The following is a 24,446-nucleotide window of genomic DNA, read 5'->3' on the forward strand; positions in this document are numbered from 1 at the left end:
AGCCCAGCACATTTGCCGTGTTCTTAATGTGGTTTTTTCCTAATGCCCATTGCTACCTTGTCAGTTGATATAAAAGACAAGGCATGCTACGCAGACTTTTGGTCTGGCCCTAGAGTTTTGTTTTGTGGCATATACCAAGAAATAAAAATTCAGCTAAAATAGTTAAAGTTTGACAAAATTCTAGATAATTAATTAAACCAAAGATTTTTTGCTGAAAAGCACTAATCTTTAAGTGGAAAGAAAAATAACCCCATGTCCAAAAGTGCCATCGCCTTATCTACTCTTGGTCTTGAAGCATCCAGCGTAAAGCAAAAGGAGGATCTAGTTTGCAGATATCAGGGCACACGTGATAAACGTGACTAGGTAAGGTCATTTAATTAAAGGTCATAATTAAAGTTATGGTTCACATAGGAGGCAGGGGGGTCAGTATCACCATAGAAAGTGAGGTCCTGTGATGTATCTTTTTACTCCACTGTCATCTTCATTGCTAGATGTGGAAGGAAGCAATCTCTCTGCCAACCCTGAGAGACTCAGCTCTCAGAGATATCCACACATTAGTTTTCTACAGGGGCTCCTGGGCTGTACTGAACTCCAAGGTCTCTCCAAAAGCCCAGTGCACAAATATGAGCCAGATATGCTGGTTTGTATTTTTTCTCTTTTTTTAAAAAAACCCTCTCTTATAGTGCAGGACCCCACAGATAGATAGGACCTGAGTAATGACTGCCTTTCAGGGCTCATTACCTAGTTTGTATCCTAAATCTGTCATCAAGCTAGCATATAGAAGAGGTCAGGGAATGGAGAGAAAGGAGGGGTGAGGAGGTCACCCGTGCAGGGGGTCTGTCCCTATTTGCAAAGCAGAGGTTGCCCTCTGAGGCCTTGGAGATCCTTTCCTCCTAAGTTACCAGATGTTGCCCATGCTTTTTCTCAAATGCAGGTGGAAAATTCCAACATTAGGAGGAAAATTATTAACATTGTACAAGTAATTTATATTAACTATATAACTACATAACTATTATTAACTATATAACTACATAACTATTATTAACTATATAACTATACAACTAAAAGTGGAGGGAACTCAGATGTATGTGTGGCAACCAAATATGCAAGACTGACCTATTCAATCAGTGAATGCTGCCATGCCTGATTCTAGATTATCAAATATCACTAAGATGTTCCAGTTCAGATATCACAGAGTTTCCAGTTCAGAACTTTACAGACAAGAGCTAGCTGCCAGGTTTAGGTTGAATCTAAGTTTGCCCCTCATTCAAGGGAGACTGCATGCGTGGCTGTGTTTTAAAAAACCTAGGTTTCACCACAAGATTAGACAGACACTAACAGATCAGTTATAAATGCACATAACAGGGTTTGCCTGCAAAAGTCTTCATCCAGAACCAAGCTCCCACCTCCCTGCAGCAGGAGTGTTTTGCTATCAAGCATAGCCCAAAAGAAAGTTGTAAAGTCCGTGTCACGAAATATAGGATTGAGGTCCCACATGCCCTCCTCAGCCACGATGTAATTTCATGTCAGAAAAAGTAACAGAGGATGGCCAAGTGTTTTTGTTTTTTGCATTTATCTGTATCATTGCCCAGTCACAGAGCCTACAGCTGAGTTTTGGAAACTTCTGTATCTTGGAAACAGTATAGGAGCTTTCCCTGTAAGCAACCAATGAGCAACCAGAATTTGTATTCATGGAAACTAAGAGAATTTAGAAAGCTACACAGAAACAACTACCCATTTTTCCTCCTAATAACATTCTGGTAAATAACACTTGATCTTTTATATCAGTCTCCTGACATTTACTCATGATTATAATACAGCTAGTATGAAATCTTAGCATCCGCGATTCTTCAGCTGATGAAATAGAATAGCAAATACCCAAAGCGAATACAGTCAAACAATCGCTGTGTAGTCATGAAACAGCAGATAGTGAAAGACAAATCCCACTGGCAAAGCTTTAAGTTTGTTTTTCTATTTATTTAAACATCTATCTCCCGTTTCAGAGCACAATGTGGAACAGAAAAGCATCCCTGGTAAATTCCCATTGCAACACCACCTTTAAAACTATCTCGAACAGTACTGCTAAAACATTTGTGTACAATGGAAACACAAAATTCCATCAGAAGCAATTGGAAATTCCTGTAAATGAAATGCAAAGGAGCTCTACAAAAATAGGAATATAGAATAACTTTAAATCATTTGGGTAATTCTGAATGCTATTCACCTCAAGAGAAGCTATGCTCCTCAAGAAATAAGTTCAAACCACAATACCTGAATTGAAGTACCTGAATTACATTTATGCCTTTACATAATATGCCTTCAAGTACATTCATGCCTCTGTCTTTATTATTTAGAAATCAAAAGAAAAACCTATCAACATCTGTGAAAGTAAAAATGGTGGCAAACAGACCCATAAAAATATTACTTAAAGACAAAGAGAGGAGTGCTGGTTTAGAAGTTCAGACTAAGACAGATTTTAAGTTAAAATGAAAGCTTCACCACAGGCCTAATGATGCCTCCACTACTTACATGTACTATGGGAATTAGAATAATACTCTCTTCCCTTCACCCTCTTCTTATCTTAACTATTTAGACTGTGTCTTAGGCTGGGTCTTGCAAAATATCTTGCAGAGAATGCTGATCTTTCCTGAGATCCATAGGAGGAATCCCATTTGTCTGGGCAAGGAAAACTGAATTATCTCAACTACACAGCAAAGTCAGACTTGACTAATTTTCTTACGACACCTAATAGATTTCAGTGTTTCCACTTCCACTTCACTTGCAAATCTTTCCCCTCCTCCAAACACTTCTGTCCTCGTGTCAGTTTTATACACAAGATCTTTCTGAATGTGATAGTAAAATGAAGAGTTGAGCCTTACCATTGGTGTCTGTGATGATAACATTGGCTTTAGTACTGTCATTCCCTAGTTTGCTGCTCACTCTGCATGAGTATTCCCCAGCGTCAGCCAACGTGGCTCTGTAAATGTGAAGCTCAGAGTATTTCCTGTGAAATGACAAAAAACATGTAAACGTCTTCTACTGGAGTAACAGTCACTGCATCAACTAATGCACTTTTTTCCCCTCTCAATGAAAAGTCTTGTAATCCATTCTTACTAACTGATTAACTTCGCTTAGACATGAAAGAAGGGAGGAGAACAAAAAAAAAAATCTCTCTCTTAAAAGCTACTGGAAAACAGGCATATCAATGAACTCAAATGACGATGCTTGCTTATACTTTTCTGCTTGAGAGGAGCATTCTTAAAGGAAATCTGAAAAACAATCTTTCTCTCTCAGCTGAATTGTCGGCTATTCAGATGCTTTGGAGATGGGTGTAATATTAAAATAGATTACCCTTTCCTACAGGTTCATACTGCCAGTAGCACAGTTCTGGGTAAGTTCTGTAGTTTCCAACATCTGACTAAATAATCATGAGATTAGAACACCACTCTCTTTAAAAACCTCTGTAAATCATTCTCCAGCGCTAACAAAAAATTATGGGCAGAAGCACAATTTGCATGAAGCTACATTTTGTTCCTGGCTCAGAGATGTAATTTAATAAGTCTCCAAGGTTTTAAGATTAGATTTTAAAATGCAGAACTCCTGCCTACCCATTAATTTGGTAGGAATATGTTCTGGTGTCACTTAAGGGGTCCCCAATTCATGTGATGGCAATAATCCCGTTACATAGACTGTGGAGAATGACTAGCTTGGGGAAAATACACACATTATTGCTGTTCCCATTTTCTGTTTAAAAGAAGTGCTTTGGGCAAGCTTTTGTTTGTAACAAACGCTGCTCATTTAGTTACAGAATAGTCAGCAAAATGCACGAGCATTTGTTTCCCTAAGTTGGCCTACCCTGACGTGAAGGACAGGTCCCTAGGAGGCAGGGCTTCTTCACTCTAAAAGCTTGTAGTCACCAGCATGCCTAGCAATGAGTGCTGAGCTAAGCAATGTTAGGAGAGTTGCTTTTCTTCAGCACAGCCAGGTCTCTTAATTCCCCATGCAGAAACCAGAAGAGGTTACCCCTTCTGTGAAACCATTGAGCAGGGCTCGGTTCAAATCAGAAACAAGTCTGTGGTAGCAAGGGGGCTTCTGAAGCCACTTTCTAACCCATCCTCATGAGCCATCACTGCTCCAGCACAGTAAACTATCCCATCTGCTATCCAACACATGCGTATTGACAGGTCAGCCTTCCCTGACTCTACATTAAGGTTCTACCACTGAGGACACAGTACTGTGGCTGTCACGGGATGAGAGCAGTGTGCTAGGTGGACCCCAGCTCTGCTAGAAACCCACATAACAAGAGCTTCTGCTCATGTTATGAAAGCAGGTTGCATTTTTGAGGCCACTGGGCTAGCAAGAAGAAGGACAGCCAAGCTAGTGTTAGCAATTTGCTCGGGTTTCCTCAAATGGTGAACAACTGAGTAGCTGACTATTTGGGCTCCCTTCTCAGGCATGTTTAGCAGCCCAGTTCCCAATGCTGAATTAATTAACTGGACTGCATTTCAGACACCTTAGAAGAAGACACTCTAGCTGATGGCAACCATGAGTATATGAGAACACGGTGGTTGGGACACTGACAGAAGCGTCCAGAAGGTGAGTGCTACTGTCTTTTCGCATGTAAATTTTGTACCTAACGGCTATGCTTGTATCACAGTAAAAACTGGTCTGCTCTTTAATCTTCCTGCCAGCCATCTACACACCTGCCTTTGCAACACCCTGTTGAGGGCCTGTCCAGGAATGTCTGGAGTAGTCTAACAGCCTGCATGGATATGCAATATTTCCTGTATTGCAGATTATCTTTCAGCCATGCATGATAACATTTCTCCACGTGGAGGGTAGGCTGTAGCCTCAGGATCCTTCAAAAGGCAATATAAACAAATTCAGTTTTTTGAGAAACTCACTTTAACCCAATGAAATGCAAGAAGCACAGGTATATCACTTCTATTTGGGCACCCACTGTATGCCTGCTGCAGTCTCTTTTCCTCTCCATATGGTATTGAGTAATATTCATGCAAACCACCTTTGTGGAGCTCTTAGATTTTAGAGGAAACTCTTTGCCCTGCTCATTTATTTTTTTTTATTATTCTCTACAGGAAAAGGCAGGGAACTGTCTTTTTCTTTTATGATTTTACAATTATACTAAAACAGGTGAAGTATTTTTCGCAAATCTATTTTTAGTGAGCCAAATTTACTCTTGTTTCTAGAAAAACTCTGTAAGGAGTCTTCTTTCCAAAAGCAGGAGAAATAAGAATATTTATAGTCTTCAGAATATTATCAAAAGGTATCAGGACAGAATTCAAAACAGTCAGAGCAGAAGATGACTCGTTAATGGCTGTAAATGAAGCAGCTCCGTAGCAATACAGTGCACAAACACTACTGACTTAAAGCCGCTAATAAGGGATTTTGTATTCAAATGCTTGTCTATGTCTCAATCTATACCATGCTACACCAAAAAAATGCTTCTCCCTACAGGGTTTTCTTCTGCTATATCTTTAGCACATTGCCACTATGATATTGCTGAGCTTGTATTCATACAGGAAAAGGAAAGAAATACATCTGCAGAATGCAATCCCAGCCCACCTTATCTGACTGCTTGAATTCATTTTGCTTCCAGTCTCCATCTGTCATCTAGAATTGCCTGTCTGTGGGCAAATATCCAGGCTAAGCTTGGATGAATCCCAACATACAGGGCAATTGCACTCAGTTTTCTCATGCACAATTGCATCCAAAACCATCAACTAGGTGAAGTGGCAAACATCTTCCCACTGTCCAAAAAACCCAACCCTGATAAAGGAATCTCTCTCACGTAATGAAGAGAGCCTAGCTCTGTACAGCATACTACCCAAAACAAGAATGTGCAGGCTTCACCTGGGTTCAAAATCAGAGAATTATTAGTACAAGACGACAGGCATGGGAAAGTTAGCTAGCAGGTCAAAAGGCCTTGTCTGGTGCCTGTTTTTTTCTGTATCTCTATTGAAACAAAGCAACAGCTTAGAGCTTGGACTCACAAATCAATCAATCATGGTATCATGAAGCATCAGCAATCATAAGAGCAGCAGAAACTGACTGCTTGATTTTACTCCATGACAAATGTGAGATGAAGAGTGCTTTAAATGCCTTTCATCAGAATTTAAACCCATTCAGTTTATCCCAGCTTTCCAGTGTACTGAGAAGGGGCACAGTCTTTTAGTGTGATTCACCTGTTGTACTGTCATGTCATCGATCACATGTCGGGGCTCTGCACCCTCTGAATCCACCACCCTGGAATCATCCTAGAGAGCTTAGAAGAGAGATTCCCCAAGTTCATTTTACATGCAAGGCAGTATTCAGAAGGCTAAGCTTTAAGAAGGCCTGGATTGCCACACAGTCTTCTAAACTCCTAAAAAGCCAGGAAAACACAGTCAGCATTTGCTGCACTTCTGCAAATCTGTTGAACTTGTGGTATTCACACTGGACAAATGCACCAGATAAACACCATGCTGCAGCATTATCTTTTCCATAACTATTGCGCATGCCAAGCTAAGGTCTTCATTTTCAGCTTCTGAGCTAGACACTTCATCATTCTGCCAGATATTTGTGCAACTTGTTAAAAACCTAAAGCTAAACAGCCAGAACTCAGAAAACCATTATACTTTAATCCCAACAATGAATAGGTTTAATTCCTGCCAGAATGAGAAAGATGATTTCTTGCAAAACATGACATTACCAAAAGTCCCTTCTAGTCATGGAGGACTACTTAAAAACTTCGTGAGTTTTTTTTTTATAAAAATGTAGGAAGTGTTATTCTCAAGAATTTGGATTGAAGGTGTCAATAAAGCTGTGGTACCCTGCATGCTAATGGTACTTCAAATACATAGCCTACTTTTTATGTAGACATTTGACCTGTTAAATAGACATTAATCCCAGACAGCTCAACAACTACTTAGCCTTCCTAGCTGATGTTTCCTATACTTGGTAATAGTAAAAAATCACACTAAAATGGTTGTTGTAACAATATGGCAGTGTACGAACATGACAAATATTTATCAATGTGACATCATGAGAAAACTACAGAAAAGAAGTGGGGAAAAAAAAATCCTTTATCCTAGATATTCCTGTCATTTGTGATGAGATCTTTTTTCTGTGGCTTTGTTTACTGTAATCTGCGTGTCTTTTTATGCATTCATTTGCACCACGTTTTTCCCTGTTTTCCTTTAGAACATGTGCCTGTCCCACTTGTTACAAAAATAAAATCTATCTTGCCTTAAGCTATTCACATCTACTCAGTCCTGGAAGCACACATAAAAAGCAAAAGAAGAAATGGGAAAACACTGATGTGTCCTCAAACTAAAATTGCGAAGTAGAAAGGCAAGGAAAATCCTTCAGGTGTCAGCAGACCCATTTTGTACTCTATAACTAGCGACTTTCACATCTCTAACTGCAAGGGCTTCTCTATTCCACGATGAAATTTCTGTTTTAAAACAGTTAAAGAGAGAAATTACAAGAATGAGTGATACCCTCATGGCTGGGGTAGCACACAGGAGTGTGAAATTCAGGTCAAAGCCTGCACTCTGCCCATTTAGAGTGAGGGAATAAGACTTCAGATTTCAATTTTCCAGAAAACGGACTGATTTTAATTTTTTTTTGTTATGCATCTTTTGAGGAAATTTTAAACATGTTTTGGCACATCAACCTGAAAATCAGTCTCACACATTCCACATGCTTGCTCTGATCAATAGCTATTAGCCAGCTTCTCTTCTGCCAGATCCTTAAAGTTCCGTGGGGGAAAAAAAAAAGAAGAGAAAGAAGGGAGCTGGCAGAGGGTGGTTACTGATTCAATGCTGAACTGACAAAGCCCAGGCCCGGAAGGTGAAATCCCGGCTCCAGTGAGTTTGGCAAAACAGCATCAGCCAAAAGGTAAGAGGAGAAAATACTGTTTACCCCTCACAGGCAGCATTGTCTTGCTGGGGAAGCTGTGGGCCAGGCTCTGACCTGAACAACTTCTTTACAGAATATACTGAGACTACAACTCTTACAGAGACATATGGCCTTGCAAATCGGTCCAGACAATTTGCCAGGCTATCTGCCACCTGGAAGAGTGCCATTCTGCAAATGCCGGAAGGAGATATCACAGGTTCCTTCTTGCCGTCTGTGCGACTGCGGCACAGGGGCTGAGGCAATGCTGTTCTGCCTCCCTCCTTGTTTCACCTTGTGCCCCAGGCTGGGGCACAAGAAATTGCAAGGATCAGCAGGACATCTGGTTTTCAACCTGAATAACTCTGAAAAGTCAAGCACCTGTTTGATTTTGGCTCCGGTTCTGCATAATGAGATGAGAGCTAACAAAAGGCATGGGAGCACTTGACACACCCTGAAAGGAAAAATCTCTTTCAGAGCTCACCCCAAATTGTCTGTGTCTTGTATGAAGGGAAGACATGGCCCAGTGCAGCAGAGAGCTGTCCTGCCTACTGAGAGCAGAAGTGAAAGGTGAAAGGCTGTGTTCAAACAGATTTTCATAGCTTGCTGTAATGGATGAATGGCTGCAATCAAAACTTTGAAACCTAATCAAGGTAGAGACCAGACAGCCAAAGCCTTCTGTCTCAATGCAGAAAATGCAGCTGCTTCTTCTTCTCTGCAGAAACAAGGCACCAGACCATCTTTTGCCACTGGTCGTCAGTCACAGGGAGGGGACTCTTCCTTCAAGCCAGGAGGATGAGATTTGCAGGCCTCGCTATACATCGGACATCTGCTAGACCTGTGCCTGGTTCTGCATGTGTAGCATTGCCTCTGGTAAAGGACTACTGCAAGCTCACATACGGCATTCAAAAATAATGCAGAAAGCATTCAGCCCTTCTTAAGGACTAGACTGCTTGCAAAGCAAATATCAAAATATTTCCAAATCTACACTGCTTTGATGATTTTAAGCGTTCTCAGATTTTAGACAATAAGCATAAGGTACGTCTGTTCTTGTTAACAGTTTAAAAATGGCTTGTCTCCAAGGTTCACTGGTTAAAATGATAGCCTTTGGCTATCAGAAAATAAATAGAATTTGGAAAGGGAAAATTATTTATGAAATATTTATACCATACTTCCACTTCATCTGTACGTTCAAGAAAAATAATGTCAGTGTCTCTTTCCTTAAATTTTCTTCCTCTGTAACTCAGAGCTTTTAGCTTTGCAGTGCTGCAATTAACAACCTCGATGCTTGTGTTCTGGTGAACAGGTATCCCCATCCCTTCCAGCCCCGCTTGCGCAATATGTCTCTGTACTTACTTTTGTTTTTTGGAGATCTTGATATTTTCTGGTCTGGTTTTTTTGGTTATTTCCTTTCCATTCTTTAACCATTTGAATCTGAGTGCAGGGTACTCTGAAGTGGTTTCACATCTTAGCACTAGCTTCTGTCCCACAGCAGCCTCTTGGTTTTTCATTTCCTTCAATTTGGGAGGCACCGCTAAAGAAATAAAAGAATGTGCTGGTGATTAGGCCATTCTCAAAAAGGAACGCAGTGTTAACTCAAATTGAGCTAGGCAAGCCATAGAGAGCAAAACCCCAGCCAGACTACCAATGATTCTACACCAAAACCTGAAAAATAAGGGTCATTTGTGCATTACGTGTATCATCCTTAAAGCATAAGGATACAGGTAATGACAGCCTAGTTTGTCTCTTTGAAGTCCTCTTACATGGGTCTTAAAACCTGCAAGTCATACAGAGCCTTAGCAAGAACTCTAGTGCTTTTATGAAGCACTTAACATTAATTGACTGTGTGCACACAAGACAGCGTGATGTGGCTGGCTGTGGTAGGTAATACAGAAAGGAAAAGGGAGGGTGTCTTGATCATTTATTAATTTGATTGCTATGTGTCAGGAGCTATCCAAAGGCTTCAGGTGCAACTGATGTGACAGGGACCTAAAAGCATAAATACTTGCTTGACAGCTTCCCTAAACTGAGGGAAAGGCTTTTGCTCCAGCTAAACATTATAGCCCACGTTGTATTCCTAACTCAAACCTCAGCTTGGCCATATCCTTTCCCTAAGGCAAGCGACTACAATCTTGGAAGTCCATCAAGAGAATCAATATCAATTAAGGGCATTTTGGACCCAGAAGGGGACACTGCATTGAAAAGCTTCAGCCAACAGCTCCCACACACTGAAGGGCTCCAGCTGATGCATCTCAATTCCTACTGTGTTGTAGCAATAGTGTTTCTTGTGTGAGTAAATCTCAAACCATCTAGGGCTTTCTAAGTTTAACACCTCTAATATTCCACAATCATACTGATCTTTGAGCACAGGCTTCAACAGAAGATGCAGTCATTTTCTGAGACACTACCCTTCATTTGACTCTGTGGATTAGCTGTAAACCAGCCTCTATTGTGCTCCAGCAGTGAGGTAAAACACCTAATTTAACCTTACTTTCCCTTGGGCTTAAGACAGCATCTTTATTACACCACTGGGAAGGGCTAGTACAGGGAGCTACAGCTGATCAGCTGATGGGTTATAGGTTGTGAGTCCAACCCAAATCAGCTGTGCCTCACTGTTGTACCTCCAAGGAGCCAGTATTCCCATGCAGCACCTCTAGCTGCAGTGTGTTTTGTTTCTTGATCAGCTGTCCAAGGAAACAAACGGCCAGCACAGCCAAATGATTCTCCGTAACACGCAAATTAGGAGCATTCATCAGGAAACTAACAGGTCTCCAATACAGTGCTGTACAAGAAAATGTTTTAACAAACTGAAAAGTGCTTAATTATGTTTGATAAATGTTCTTGGTATGTTTGTGGAGACTTGCTGATTTCAGTTGCCCTTATTCCAATCAGATAAAAACCAAGCAGTACCATCATAGCTATTACTACGAGTTGTGTATAAAGAACTGGAAACACACATGTCTGATAAGCAGTTGCCTGTAGCAATCAGCAACATGGCCTGTCCCACATGTGAGGCAACTTTCCTGATCTCAGAAAAGCCCAGGAAAAGCCTGATTTCCTTGGAAATTGAGCCTGGAACAGAACAGCATGAACAACAATGGTCTGCAGCATCCAAACAAATCAGGTGGTGCCTGCTGGGCCACCAGCACAGGACAGGATAGGGACAGAACAGCCTTCAGTAATTAAAAAAACTTAATTCATATTAAGACAAAGGTGATAACTTTTTCCACACCTCTCTGCTGGTGTGGAAAACAAGACTCTTACAGGAGATTTTAGGTTAGACATCAGCAAAACACCTGAGGGAGAGACCTTTTCTGGGGAGGGTGTCTGTGGTGGTCTTACCAACAGCTAGGCATGTGTGGTCAGGGTGACACTGGACAGATCAGGATTTCATGTCCAGTAAGACATCACCCGCAAAATGTTTTATATGTTGGTTTCCATTTTTCACCCCCCCCAGGATAATTTTGGAAATTCCAGTGTGTTCCCAAAATGCTATCAAACCAGCCTTTCCTTTCTGAAAAGCAAATGCCCACACACCATTCTGAAACCAACAGGTTCTTATATATATACTTTTATGAGTGTGTGTGTATTTACATATATACATACACTTAACCAAAAGAGAGGAATAATTTTTTGAAAAATTCTAATCTGTAACTTTCCCAACATAAAAATTTAGAATTAATTAACAGCCTTACTACTGAGGGTTGTGCTTAGAGTTTCATTCTGTCATTAAAGCGTTAAGGTTATAGTCTGTTGTCACTATGTAAGAAAATGAGCTGCAGACATATTCCTTATTCTACCATGTCTTAAGTATTATAGTCCTAGCCCATATCTTGCATAAATTAAGAGAATAACCACAACAGTAAGGCTCAAAATTTTTGTGCTTTAGACTTTAGCTGGTTATTGATTTTCTTTTTCAATGCAGCACTGTGAAATTGGGAATAAAAGGGAGATGCCATTTTGTTCCTGAATTTTATTTTAATTCAATATTATCTGCTCGAAATGACTTGCAGATTTTTTCCTCCATCAGAACTGTCAATGAAAAAAAAAAGTGTTAAATTAATATGCTCAGCTCTTGCCATAATTTAGGAGTTACCAGGAAACATAAAAGAGGATTTAATCAATGGCAGTGACCCTCACTAATTCACAGTAACTTGCTGTCCAAGCATGCAGGCTCTCCAGGGAAAGCAGTAAAAGCTGTTCACAGACATGACAGAAAAGAGATTGTTTCTTCTTCTTTTTTTTTTTTTCTCCCTCCTTTTCATTTAGACTATGCTTGTTTCCTTTCAGCTGCAGTTTTGCAAAAGTTAATCAGACCTGCCAAGCATATGAGAAAGCTTGTGGGTTGTGTGTCTGTTTCTTTTTTTTTTTTTCTCCCTCCTTTTCATTTAGACTATGCTTGTTTCCTTTCAGCTGCAGTTTTGCAAAAGTTAATCAGACCTGCCAAGCATATGAGAAAGCTTGTGCTGATAAAACTACAGCATTGTGTGCTTGGATCAAGATCAGTTACAGCTTCAACAGTTGCAAGAGGCAGTTGACTTTCATCACAGTCTCTGCCAATTTCTCCAGTGCTGGTAAGACAGGATCTTGTGTGAGGGGTAAAAATGCTTTTAAAAGAGGCAAAAATGCTTTTAATGATAACTAGACATTGCCTCTCCTGATAGTTCTCTCTCATCACCTCCCTACCCTTTTCCCTCTTATCCCCACGGCATCTCCTGCCAGCTTGGCTCCTTTCAACCACTCCTTGCTGTGCCTGTCACGCAACACCGCTCCTGCCACCAGCGAAGCTTCTGCTCACTGCTCCAGGTAAGGTTTGCTGCTGCTGTGGGCAGGAACAAGGGAGAAATGGCAAGGAAAACACTTTCTGCATCTCCTATGCATGGATGGAGGGTGAAGTGTCATCTAGGACAGGATGACTCAGTTAAAATGGACTGTGAATATGGAAGGCAGCCTCACAGCATTTCCTGTGGGTCATGTTTTGCGTAGTACCATTATGAGCAGCTCCAGTACAGCAGCAGAGCCCTTACATGCACTATCTGTCAGAGAATGACAAGGGCCAGGTAGCAAAGAAAACAGACAAATCCTGAAGAGAAACAGCAGAAACTAGATGTGGAAGCACCCCAAAAGCAGCGCTGCTTTAATGAAAGCTGCAGCAGAATCCACTTTATCTGTCTTCCTTGTGCCCAAAGCTGGGAGGGCCTGATATTTTAAGAGTCATTTAAACACACAGAAAGGTGCCCATGTTTGGCTCCAGGTTTTTCACACCGCTTCTTCAGGACCTCTCTCTGTGACCCACGGATCTCCTCTGGATTGACAGGCTTTCTAAGAAAGCAACAGGGGCAATAACAGCAAGAGAGAGCTGTCATGCTGCAACGAGCCCTCACAAAGCAACAGAGCACTTGAGTCAGCAAAAGTCCCGCACTGTTGGAAGGGCAAACAGGCAAAAGCAAAAGGTGTTAGGTCTCTACTTACAGAGGTGCCTTGAATATCTGTCATTTTGTTGGCAATTTTTTGTCTATTGGTCTGCATAATACCATTGCAGATAAGGAACACACATTTCCATAGTCTCTCTGCAAAAGACTCACTGATAATATATGAGTAGAGATAACTTCTTTTCTCTGGACTTTGGTGAGTTTGGCAAAGCACAGCAATCTCCTCACCCTCAGTGTTTGATTGTATAGTTAATCTGCATGGAAGCTCACACACTGGACAAATTAAACAGAAACCTGCAAAATATTATCACACAACTACACGCTTTCAGCTGGAATTCCATGAGTGGTTGGATTTTTTCCCCCCTTTCTTTTCTTCTTAGGAGGGCATGAAGCCTTATAAGAGCTTATCTGAGCACGGGAATGTATTAGGCATGCTTGTCAGTAGGCACATGTGCACAGTTTGCTGTGCAAAATTGTTAACCAACAGCTTGGTGAATGGTAACACAGGCCACAAGAATAACACCCATTGCTTTAGATTCAGACTTGGTTTTTTGTAGCATAATGCTCAAGGCAGGGCAGTAACGCAAGAGAAATTATATTATTTTCAAAAGCATTCCCCCCTTGCATGTGAGTTTGTAATCAAGCTCAGGTTTATCATCAGCAGGCCAGATTTTCTAAAGCCTTTGGTATACCAAAGGTTACAAGCCACACTTTAAAATGTATACTGCTCCTGCTTAGACAACTGAAAAAAAAAAAAAAACCAAACCAAACCCAAATAAAACAACCAAAAGTTCTGTTGTTTTCTGTTGGTTTCAACCCTCCTATTATTCCTTCAGGCAACATTTGGATTCTGGACACTTTTCAAAATCTGACTATTTCTTTCCAGGAAGCTGAGTCTCTGCACAAATTACCTACATGATAAAACACTGCTGGTAATGATAGGAGAAAATCCTTCACAACCAGCTCTCCGAAACAGCAGAGTAACTGAATGCGAGCTGAGAGACTGGAAAACCAAGCAAATAATTTAGCTACTTAAATGATAAATTCTCAGTTCTGAACTCTCATGGAAATACTGCCAGATACATTTCAGCTTCTGGGTGTTGGCATGATTTGAATACTTATGTCTGTGTAAAAGAGCTAAAATAAAAATTCAAACCTGACATTTGCTTGAGCACTACATGTAAAACCAAGATCCACAGAATCTTCCTAGTGATGTTAAAAGGAAAGTTTTGCAGAAATTTTAGATGTAAAGAAAAAAGAAAAGAGGAATGCTACAGGAAATGCTTAGAATACGGACAGGAGCCACAAAACAGAACGATCGACAGGAATATGGCATTACAGCCATGTTCTTTGAGCACGGGACCAGCAAGGAACCGGCCACTATAAATCAGAAAAAAGCAGGTCCCAAAACCAACTGCAGCTCTAATTTCCCTCCCTGAGAACTGCTCATCTCATGCTGTGGAGCATTTGAGTCTAAACTCAGGCAGTCTGACAGGTTAGGTATGACAGTGCTGAAGGCTCACTTGGTCCTTTCAAAGTAATGCTGCTCCCAACTCATAACCCCACTCCCAACTCCACCTAAAGTGTTTTTTTTTCAGAGTGAGATACTTTCCGGCACACGGTATGTCAAGCCAGTGTCAGTGGACACCCCTAGCCATAAAGCTACTCTTTGAGCTTGCGTTAATCTTTTCTTTCTTCCTGTTGAAAACCTAGTAAACCCTTCCAACGAGACTATCACAGGTCAACTCATAACATCAACTGCAGAAGGACGGATTTTCAACAGGACACTGAAAATGGATGTATGGAAGAATATGTGGGCAAATGGACAAGGTCTCATTACTTCCCACTCCACTCTACAAGTAAAATGCATCTCCAAAGGAGTCAGAAAAAGGATGGTAGTGACAAACCAGCATGTCTAGAGGTGTCATGTCCACGAGGGAAAGCCTGAGAGTGCCCATTTATTCAGTGTAACAACATAATGTCAGGTTGTCCAGCCTCCTGCAGTCATGCAAGATGACATTTCTGAGCTTAGACTTCCTCAGAGTCAGAGAACTGTGTTCAGATATAGCAAAATACAGGTGTCACAAGAGGAGCTGGGTATGAGCAAGCATCTAACCTAAAGATTACAATTTAAAGGTCAACAATTTATTTACTAATGCTTATGTCTGCAGGAACAAAATGCCTGGTTGCATTAAATATTCTCTCCTTTGGTTCACAATGCTTCAGCTGACTTCAACTGGCTGCATCTCTGAGAAACTTTGATGAGGCTGTTAGACAATGTCAATACAAAAATCTCATCATACAGACTGAAAATGTGGGGACAGCGTAAAATAAATGTAGTTGATATCCAGTAAGTGATTCAGGGACAACCGCTCATAAAGTCAATATAAAAATCTGCAGGTTCATATTTTACATACCTAAGGGCATAAAGGCAGTTTTCAGAATCTTTATTTGAGTACGAAAATTAAAGCAATCCAATGCACAGAAATGCTATGCTGACATAAATCCTGTGGGCTTCAAGGGAACTTGCAATACCCAGGGATTGTTTAGGTTTTCTGGGTTTTGGGTTTTTTTTCCTTTTTTTACAGGAAGCCACTTTTTGATTTAATAGCTGAATTCCAGGTCTGCACATTAAAAAACTTGGTCTCAAGTTGTGTGCCTTGAAGTCAGCTGGTGGAAGGACGAGCATATGTCTCTTTCTTTCCTTTGCTCTCCAACGTAAGTATTTTCATCACTTATCTCTATCTTTGCTTGAAAAAAGGCATATGTAAGTCACTGGAGACTAGTGCAGCTGAGAACCACTTCAAAACACGGCTGCGACTGCACTGCTATGGCCAAACTTGGAAGGTTCACCAGATCACTGGGCTGAAAGGCATTCAAAACTTAAACTTTGTGTCTCAGCTGTGGTACATGCGTATCCATGTTGGCATGCCCTAAGATCATGCTGGGAAGAATAAAAACAAATACGAAGAAAAAGGAAGGAAAGATGTGCAACACAATGGTATTCTCTTTTAGTACAATTTCAGAGGTTATTCCTGTGGATTACTGATGAAAATCCAGTTCTTGGGTAAATTCCCTTTTTTGGTATAATTGACTTCTTTTTAATAGCTTCCTTAGAGTTTAAGCCTTCCAATCTGAGGGCTCAAAAGTGCTGCAACCATCTCCTCCTCTCCCTCTCTCTTTTTGTATTCTCTGATACACTTTTGTATTTGCCATCATCAGAAAATGCAGAGACTTCTTAGTGTTGAATCCTGTAAGATTTTCAAATCCTATTTTACATTTTAAAACTCATGTTTCCATCTCGTCTGGTCTCAGTTGCTTCTCCACTTCCCAGCATTTCTTCATGATGCACTTTCCCTCCACATTGTTTCAACAAAGCTGGTGTGTTCACGTGCAAAGAACATGAGTGATTGCTTTCCCTCGATCCTAATCAGAGAGGCTCAATTTTTCTCCTGGCTTACACTGTTCTCTTGGCTTTGTAGCGTTTCACAATCCTGCAATATTTCCACTTCACAGACAAAAATGTACCATGCATTTACCAATAAATTGCCCAGTGCAGATCTATCCATGGCAGGCCTTCACACTCTTAAAAATATTCCTCATCCTCTTGAAGCTGTGGAATACTCAAGAGAAAGAATAACAACACATATCCTGCAATGCTGTCAGCAGAATTCAAGGTGCCCGGTCAGAGATCTTCCTATTAAGCACGACAAATTGTCACTACTCCCTGTAAGAGCTCAGTCATATGCGTATAGAAGCAACAGCCTGCCACGTAGTGAATGATGCAAAATTAAAATAACATCAGACAACACTGTAGTCACATGATTCACATAAATTTCCACAGTATTAAAACAATTCTCCATGTTGAACAAGAAAACTAAAAGGACCTGCTGCATGCATGAATGCCTTATTAACAAGTGATACAACATATGGAATAGAGAGTGCCATGACAGGTGAAATTAAGTGGAAATGGTGGTCAGAAAGTGATTCCCACACCACTTTGGGATGCAAGATACCTCAGCAGGTGACCACCAACTACTTCATCCTGCGTCTGATGCTAGAGTCACTGCCACCACCACAAAGGACACCTGAGTAATTTGAGTTTGTGGTTACAACCACTGGAGAGAATAATTAGTGAGTATACGGAAAGATCCAAAATGGGATTTATTTACCAAAAGAACTACTCCCCCCCAAATCCCCTGACAAGTCTCAAAAAATCTCCATCTCACAAAGTTCACACAGAGACCACCACCTTTCATAGAGTAGATAAGAAAATTTGTGGCCATACCAAGGCATAACTGGCAGTTTAGGGAGTTCATTTGTCCTCTAATGTCCCTCCCACAAAGAACCAGTCATCCAGGTTGAAGTTCTGGTGTGGGAAGGTGGAAAAACTGATCTGAGTGTCAAACTGTCTTGTTTGACATTACCAGGAAAAAAAATCAAAACATAGAAATTAATTTGGAGAAAACAAGGATCATCAAAAGGAAGAAGTTTCTGTTGCATTACAGGCTGCATAAAATATTTACAGCAGTGGGATGAACTTTGAAACTTTCAAGACATCGATTTTCCAATGCACAAGTCAAACTTAACACTATGGGTACTGGTTCCTCATTTGCCACTTTCCTTCCCCTTCTCTCCCTTAAATGCTTTGTGGTCAGGTCTCCTAACAATACTCTCTTTCTGGAATTTATGTGGGTGTTCAGCATATGCTGTGGAAGAATGTAGGCCTGCATAAACATCTGTGTGCTCAAAGACTTTATGGAAGGAACCTGTGGAAGGCAAGAGTTTTGCAACTGCAACTGCAAAGCAGGGCCTGTCCCCACCAAGACTTAACCTGAGTTACTTCTAAAGTTTTTCTTATTAATTTACTTCTGATACCGATAACAGATGGAGCAGAGCATGTGACAGCCCCACTCCTGCTGCACAACACCCGAAAGAACAATACCCTTACCCCTGCATGCCAAAATCTCCACCAGGTAGAAAATGCTGGACCTACTGCTGGTAGAGCATGTACCTCCACTCCTAAGTCAGTTCAGATGACCACTGCTTTCATACCTATATGTTAAGGGGAAAACTAATGTTGTCTGACAGTGCCAGAAAGGTGCCACTCCCTCAGCTATAGGATGTGCTTTTCCCCAGCAACACAGCACAACTAATCCTGGCCCCTTCAGTAGAGGTGGCTGTCACTTGGAAAGATCTGTTAGAAAATCTTTTTTTTTTTTTTTTAACCAGAAAGTGTGCAAACAGTTTAGCCAATGAGACCAAAAGCCACCTGACTCATTTCAGGAACTGAGGGTCTGGATATTTCACACAGTTCATCAAAACCAGCTCAGCAAAGATCTAAACAATTAATGTTATGGGCTTGCACAGCATGCAGAAGAAGATCTTATCATATACCCTTCAGCATAATTTACTTCCAACAGATGCTGAACCCTGCATTTATACTCTGCAGATATGGGGAAAAAAATAAAAAAGAAAAGCAAATTGCAGTGAAACAAATGTTTATGTCACATCTGTTTGAAAACGTGTGTAGGCTATCTTCAGACAAGTGACAAATTAACAAAATTCTTAAGAAAAAATATTGCTAAATACCTGCAATATGGAACAGCTCACAAACAGATCTAATTAAAAGAATCTCCTCTGGTTAAATTATTATGCAAGATTAGACATCTTTTTAAAGGTCAACCTGCAAAAAAATTAATAATCACATGATCAGCAAAGTGTGCAAACCATGCCACAGTCCATCAGTCATTGGAGGAGGGACAGGAACAATTTATCCAACTCTGAAATAGTTTCTAGACTGTAGGCAAAAGTTCAAAAATTATGTAGGAATAATTACAAGGCTTTAAAAAACTATATTCCAGATCAACCATAAATGGTGGAACTGCATACCAGGAAACCTGTGTAAATGCTAAGTACTGTGGCACACAGGAGTGAGCTCCAGGCAGTCAAGTCCAGCCTGCAGCTCCTGGTTCATGATAATCAACCCCATCCTGCTGAGTGTTTATGTAACCTTTTGTCAAAATCCCTCAATGACCTTAAAATCTATGAATATGTGAAAAAATACTATAACATGCATTAAACAGTAATTATTTAACATCCCACGTATCTAACCTTTGTGACTGTGATCACCAGTATCTATTGCTGGGGAGGAATTATGGCTTTTATTGTTGGAAGGTGATATTCTTTACGTAGAAGCCTCTTTATGCAGACCCTCTAGAGCCACTCAAATATATAAAGTATAGTAAGTAATGTGCATAATTTACCAAATTTCAAGCCCCAATCTAGGCTCATCGTTAACAGAACAGACACTATATTGTATAGTTTAGCTAAAAAAAGTTGGAGAAGAAACTCCACATAAATTCTGAACTGGCTGCCAGTAAAAAGACTAAAGACATGGTAAACCAAGTAACCTTCCCTTCCCCCACTTCTTTTAAACTTACAAATGGTTTTCCTGTGTCACAGCCTTGGATAAAATCACAGCCTGAAAATTGATTATATCAAGTGTGCAAGCATCCAGGGATTTATTTGCTATATGATAAGAACTGAAGGCTCAACACAGACTAAGGTAAAATTCAGGCTAAAATAAAATGCTTTGTCATTGATTCGATACAGCTAGACTTTCACCCCCAAAGATGGCAAAATGTGCTGCTTCTAAGGGAAAAAATGAAAATACAGACCTTATCTATATAAAAATTTGCAGATTTCTAAGTAGAGCTTATATCAATTTTATTTAAAGCAATGCAAAGCCTCAGTGTGAACACACTTAAACTAATTTAAAGCTGATTTATGATTAAACTCACATTAAAATCAATTCCTTAGCAAATTAAGTTGAATCAATAAACTTCTGGGTTAAATTAGTCCTAATGTCTTTCTAAAGGCAGTGCTCTCTGCTTCAGTTGAATTGATTTAAGGAACCTGACTTTAATGACAGTGACTTTGTGTGTTAACAATCATACACGTTAATATGCATTCATCATTCAAGGGCAGAAAGACATCAATGTGATTATAAACCCCTGCACAAAAGCACTAATCAGACCAATGTCCCCCCCTTTCCTGGTCTCCTTTTTGTTTCATTCTCAAGGAAAACAACCTTGTAAACAACTGGAGATTTTTGTGAATCATCTCCTGTGATCTATTGATTCCACATAATTTCTAGTAAAAGTTTCAGTTTGTTATTTCTGCAGCAGGAAACTCTTCCTTTTCTTTCAACTCCCAACCAGGGCACTGACTTCAATCACGAATCACCTGGACTTGTATACATATAGCACCCACCATAAAATGTACTTTGCTGCTGCTGTGAAATTATGGAAGAGCATTAATAGAATGACTGCAAGCCAATCTGCAGCAAAGCTGTTTCCACCAGAGAATCCCGCTAGACCTCAAACCAACTCTGTTCAGGCTGAAACAGCTGAGCTGCAAGGCAGGCAGCAATGTACACACACCCTACTGCACCAACACATGGGAATATCCTAGAAAAGAGCACAGTATAGGAAAAGCAAAAAGGCTCCCACATACCTGTGTTGATGTCATGTTGCAGCAGCCCAACAAATTGCTTGTCTGCTTCTTGCAGACCAGAATTAAAATAGAGACTCAAGCCCCATCACAGGGGGCTACTGTGCCTCTATGAAGATATCTGAAATAAACGTCTGCAGAGTATGTTAGAGGAGACTGCTGCTCCCTGACAGACACAGGAGGGATGTTTACCCAAGTAATAAGATAAGATTGATATATCAAACCAGAACTAAATCTCCCTTTGGACAGCACCTTCGTAATGTTCAGACTAATTCTTACGTGTTGTCACCTTTTTCATCCTTTTAGTAGTCTTTGAAAAAAAATCCCAGTCTTTCATGAACCAAAGAAAACCACATTATCCTAAAAAGAAAGTATTATGTCAAGTTCCAATCTGGATATTCATTGAAAATAGCACATAAAAGCCATAATGCGTAACTTTTTCCCCAACTGTGCTGAACACTAGGGGGTTGCCAGTCAACTCTTCCGTCCAGATTTTCTAAAATACATGAGAAAGAAACTCATATTGCATGAATAAATCAAAGATAAAAGATTGATCCCAAAAAGGTTTGGAAAAATAGTTTACAACGGAACTCTGGTGCAACTTCAGGAGCAGAACTGGCAGGTATATCATGTAACCTCTAAGATTAAATTCTGCACTGTTGCATGAGTAAAGACAACAGGGCTGTCTCACAAGAAGCCCAGTGGCAGGCAAGATTCACTTCCTGGTGATGAGCAAAATATGAGTCTGCTGCTTACCTAAAATGAGGTACCCACCCCATCTGGCTTTTCCACCTCCCCCCCACCGCCTCCCCCCACCCCCTCTGGCTTTCCTAACACAGGTTTTTTTTCACTATTGCTGCCATAATGAAGCAACATGCATATCTCTGCTTAGGAATGTCCATTTATTCTCTTTTGTAATGAGCTGAGCGATGGTCTGAAGTCCATCCAGCAGACCAAGAACCCTCCTCTTGGGTCTCTCAACACTCCTCTGTGTTTGTGTGTCACAACTGCCAAAATATTCTTTTAGTAATGGCAGGCTTGGATTCTACCTACACATTGGGGAGAAGATGTAACTGTGGGGAAACTTGGTAATACCCCTGTGATAAATAGATAAAGAGAAGATATAACAAAGCCCCTACCTGAAGGGCTGGAACCTGGTTCCAGCCATGTATCCTAGCATTTAATCACTTTTGCAAAATTTGTCCTGCATTGGTAAGTATGTAACAATGAAGGATATGCAAATGAAAGCCATGAAAGATTGAGGAAGGAAGCCAAGAACCACAGCAGTATCAGAAAGGGATGTTCAAAAGAAAGAACATAGGGGATGAGTTCATCTCATCTGCTGAAATTTAATATCCTGAGTCCCCCTTCTGGATGCAAATGGAAGTTTGTATAGTTACGTAGGAAGCAACCAAGCAGGACATCGTTATTTCTAAGAGAAAATGAAAAGATCAAGACAGAAAACTGCTCTGTGAATGATAAGCACACTGTTTTAACAGTATTACCTCACTCCGAAACTCTCTCTGTCTACTGAGAGATGTCATAAACCCCAATATGGCTAAAAACCATAATGATAAAAACCAACAGTATCATTATATACTGAATGTCTACTGCATTTTCCCCTTTTAATCATAGCTTCTTGAAATAACTTGAGGCACACTTTGTACTTCATTATTTCCAGATGTGATTTTCTTTTTACAGAGTGATTTATTCCTGGAACTTCATGAATTTCCAGTAGTACATGAACAGACCAAGGATTAAGGAAAAACAGTATCAAAATAGCGTTTTCGTGGAGCTTCCAGAACAATGAAGCTATTTGTATTGGAGGGACAGGAGGTGAGCACACACTCAACACTGTGAGTTCAGGGAGGTGTGAAAGGGCCCCAAACCCATTCTCATTAATAGCTCTAACATGATTTGAGACCGCATAAAGAATGGTCAAAATCCAGCAAAACTATAACAAAGTCATCCTCTCTGCTGGCATTGCACGGCACCTCCATCTGCAGCCTTCACAGACCTGTCCAGTGATGACTGATGAACCAAACACAGCATTTAATTAGGTTTCCATGCCAAGAAGGGCAAAAAGCTCCTTTCTTCTTCACAGTATCTTCATCCCAATCTTCCTGAGTAGATAAATAAGTTGTTATGTTTTTTGTTTGTCAGTATTTCTCAGTGCTTATGAGATGGAATTGTTCTGATAGTAGTGAGAGGTTTGACAGCTGCTAATCCCCAAGACTTCCTTCCCTAATCTTAGACGTAGTTTAAATAATCAGAGGAAGTGACCTAATCAGCTCATGTTAATAATATTTTTCCTTTTTGTAAGCCATTCTTTTCCCCAAAATAAAAAAAACCAAAGAAACCAATAGTCTCACTCATTGCTGTTATGACACTTTTCTTTCTTATTAAGCATCGCCCTTATTCTCAATTTAATAACTCAGTTTTTCAGACTCTGAGGACATGCTATCTCTGCCTTCCATTTATTTAGACGATTGTATAACTGAACATACACATAACCACTCTATAAACTCTTAAGATTTTTTTTATGCTTGAAAGTAATGTATTATCTGCTGTGTTTGTTAACTGACTGATTATTCTGCAGAGGAATTGAGATTAAAATACAGAGAAAGAGAATTCTGTCAGGACATGCATTAGCTGAATCTGCTAGACACACAGGAGAGAAGCAGGAATTTTATTAAAACATGCTTTGAATTCTCAATCAACAGGCTTACTAAACAAAGAAGTACTAAAAGTGACTTCATGAGTCGCATTTGAGTGTGTGCATCACGTCCTTAAAAAGAGAGGCACCTCAGTTTCAGGGATAGATTGGGAGAGAATAACACAGGTTTTTACTTATTTATACTTCACTTATCCAGCAACTTTACTTTGAAAAAAATGGTAATCACATTGAAATAGATAAATATTTTTTTAAAAAACAGCTTTTCTCAATCAGCAAAGCACATGAGTCTAGCATTCAAAAAATTACTTAGAAAAGTGACATTTCTATGCTTTGGGCATTCCACGTGGGGTAGCTAGCTAATGAGACAGAATGCAAATTTGCAGAGATTTTGTTGTTTTACACTCAGTCACCTCAGACATTGAATTCATATTGGCTGGAGTGGCTTACTGCAGTGTAAACTGCAGTATCATGTTAGAAACCACTAAAATGAATGGTCATTCACCTGTGCTAATGAGTCTAAGAGAATCAGAGAGAGGTACAGAAAGCCATCGACATCACACAGACAGTCTGCCCAGCAGAAGACTTGTACTGCATCCTTTATGAGGTGTGATTTGAAACACTGTAAAGCTGGCTGGCTAGGCAGGGATCCAAAATTCAGGGGCTAAAAATTCGAGGCTAAAATTCAAGAAAATCGCAATAAGGCAGGCACATGGGATGTGGGAGGCCAATAAAGCTCAGGAAGAAAAGATATCACCCTTAATAGAAGCCACAACAGACTCGTGAAGGGATAGCTGCACAAGGACTGTTTAGGGTAGAAATGGAAAACAAGGAAGAAAACCCAGCAGCAACTATCAAAATCAACATAGTTTTCTCCCTGAACCCCAAGACTCACTTCTATGCAGACCCAGAAGCCATACCAAGACATG

The 24,446-nt window shown here is 40.3% G+C and overlaps 1 protein-coding gene across 1 annotated transcript; it reads right to left on the reverse strand.

Annotated features, from left to right (window-relative positions):
- Window positions 1-2,879: 2,879 nt before the first annotated feature.
- Window positions 2,880-9,430, reverse strand: LOC104501905 (pro-neuregulin-1, membrane-bound isoform-like; the record flags this gene model as incomplete). The annotated part of the gene is made up of 2 exons (XM_010145794.1): window positions 2,880-3,004; window positions 9,253-9,430. Coding segments are annotated over 2 exons (303 nt in total), but the record flags the coding sequence as incomplete, so codon positions are not given.
- Between the last annotated feature and the right edge of the window lie 15,016 nt (window positions 9,431-24,446).

The sequence above is a fragment of the Buceros rhinoceros genome, unplaced genomic scaffold (genome assembly GCF_000710305.1).
Source record: "Buceros rhinoceros silvestris isolate BGI_N320 unplaced genomic scaffold, ASM71030v1 scaffold15631, whole genome shotgun sequence".
Taxonomy (NCBI): Eukaryota; Metazoa; Chordata; class Aves; order Bucerotiformes; family Bucerotidae; genus Buceros; species Buceros rhinoceros.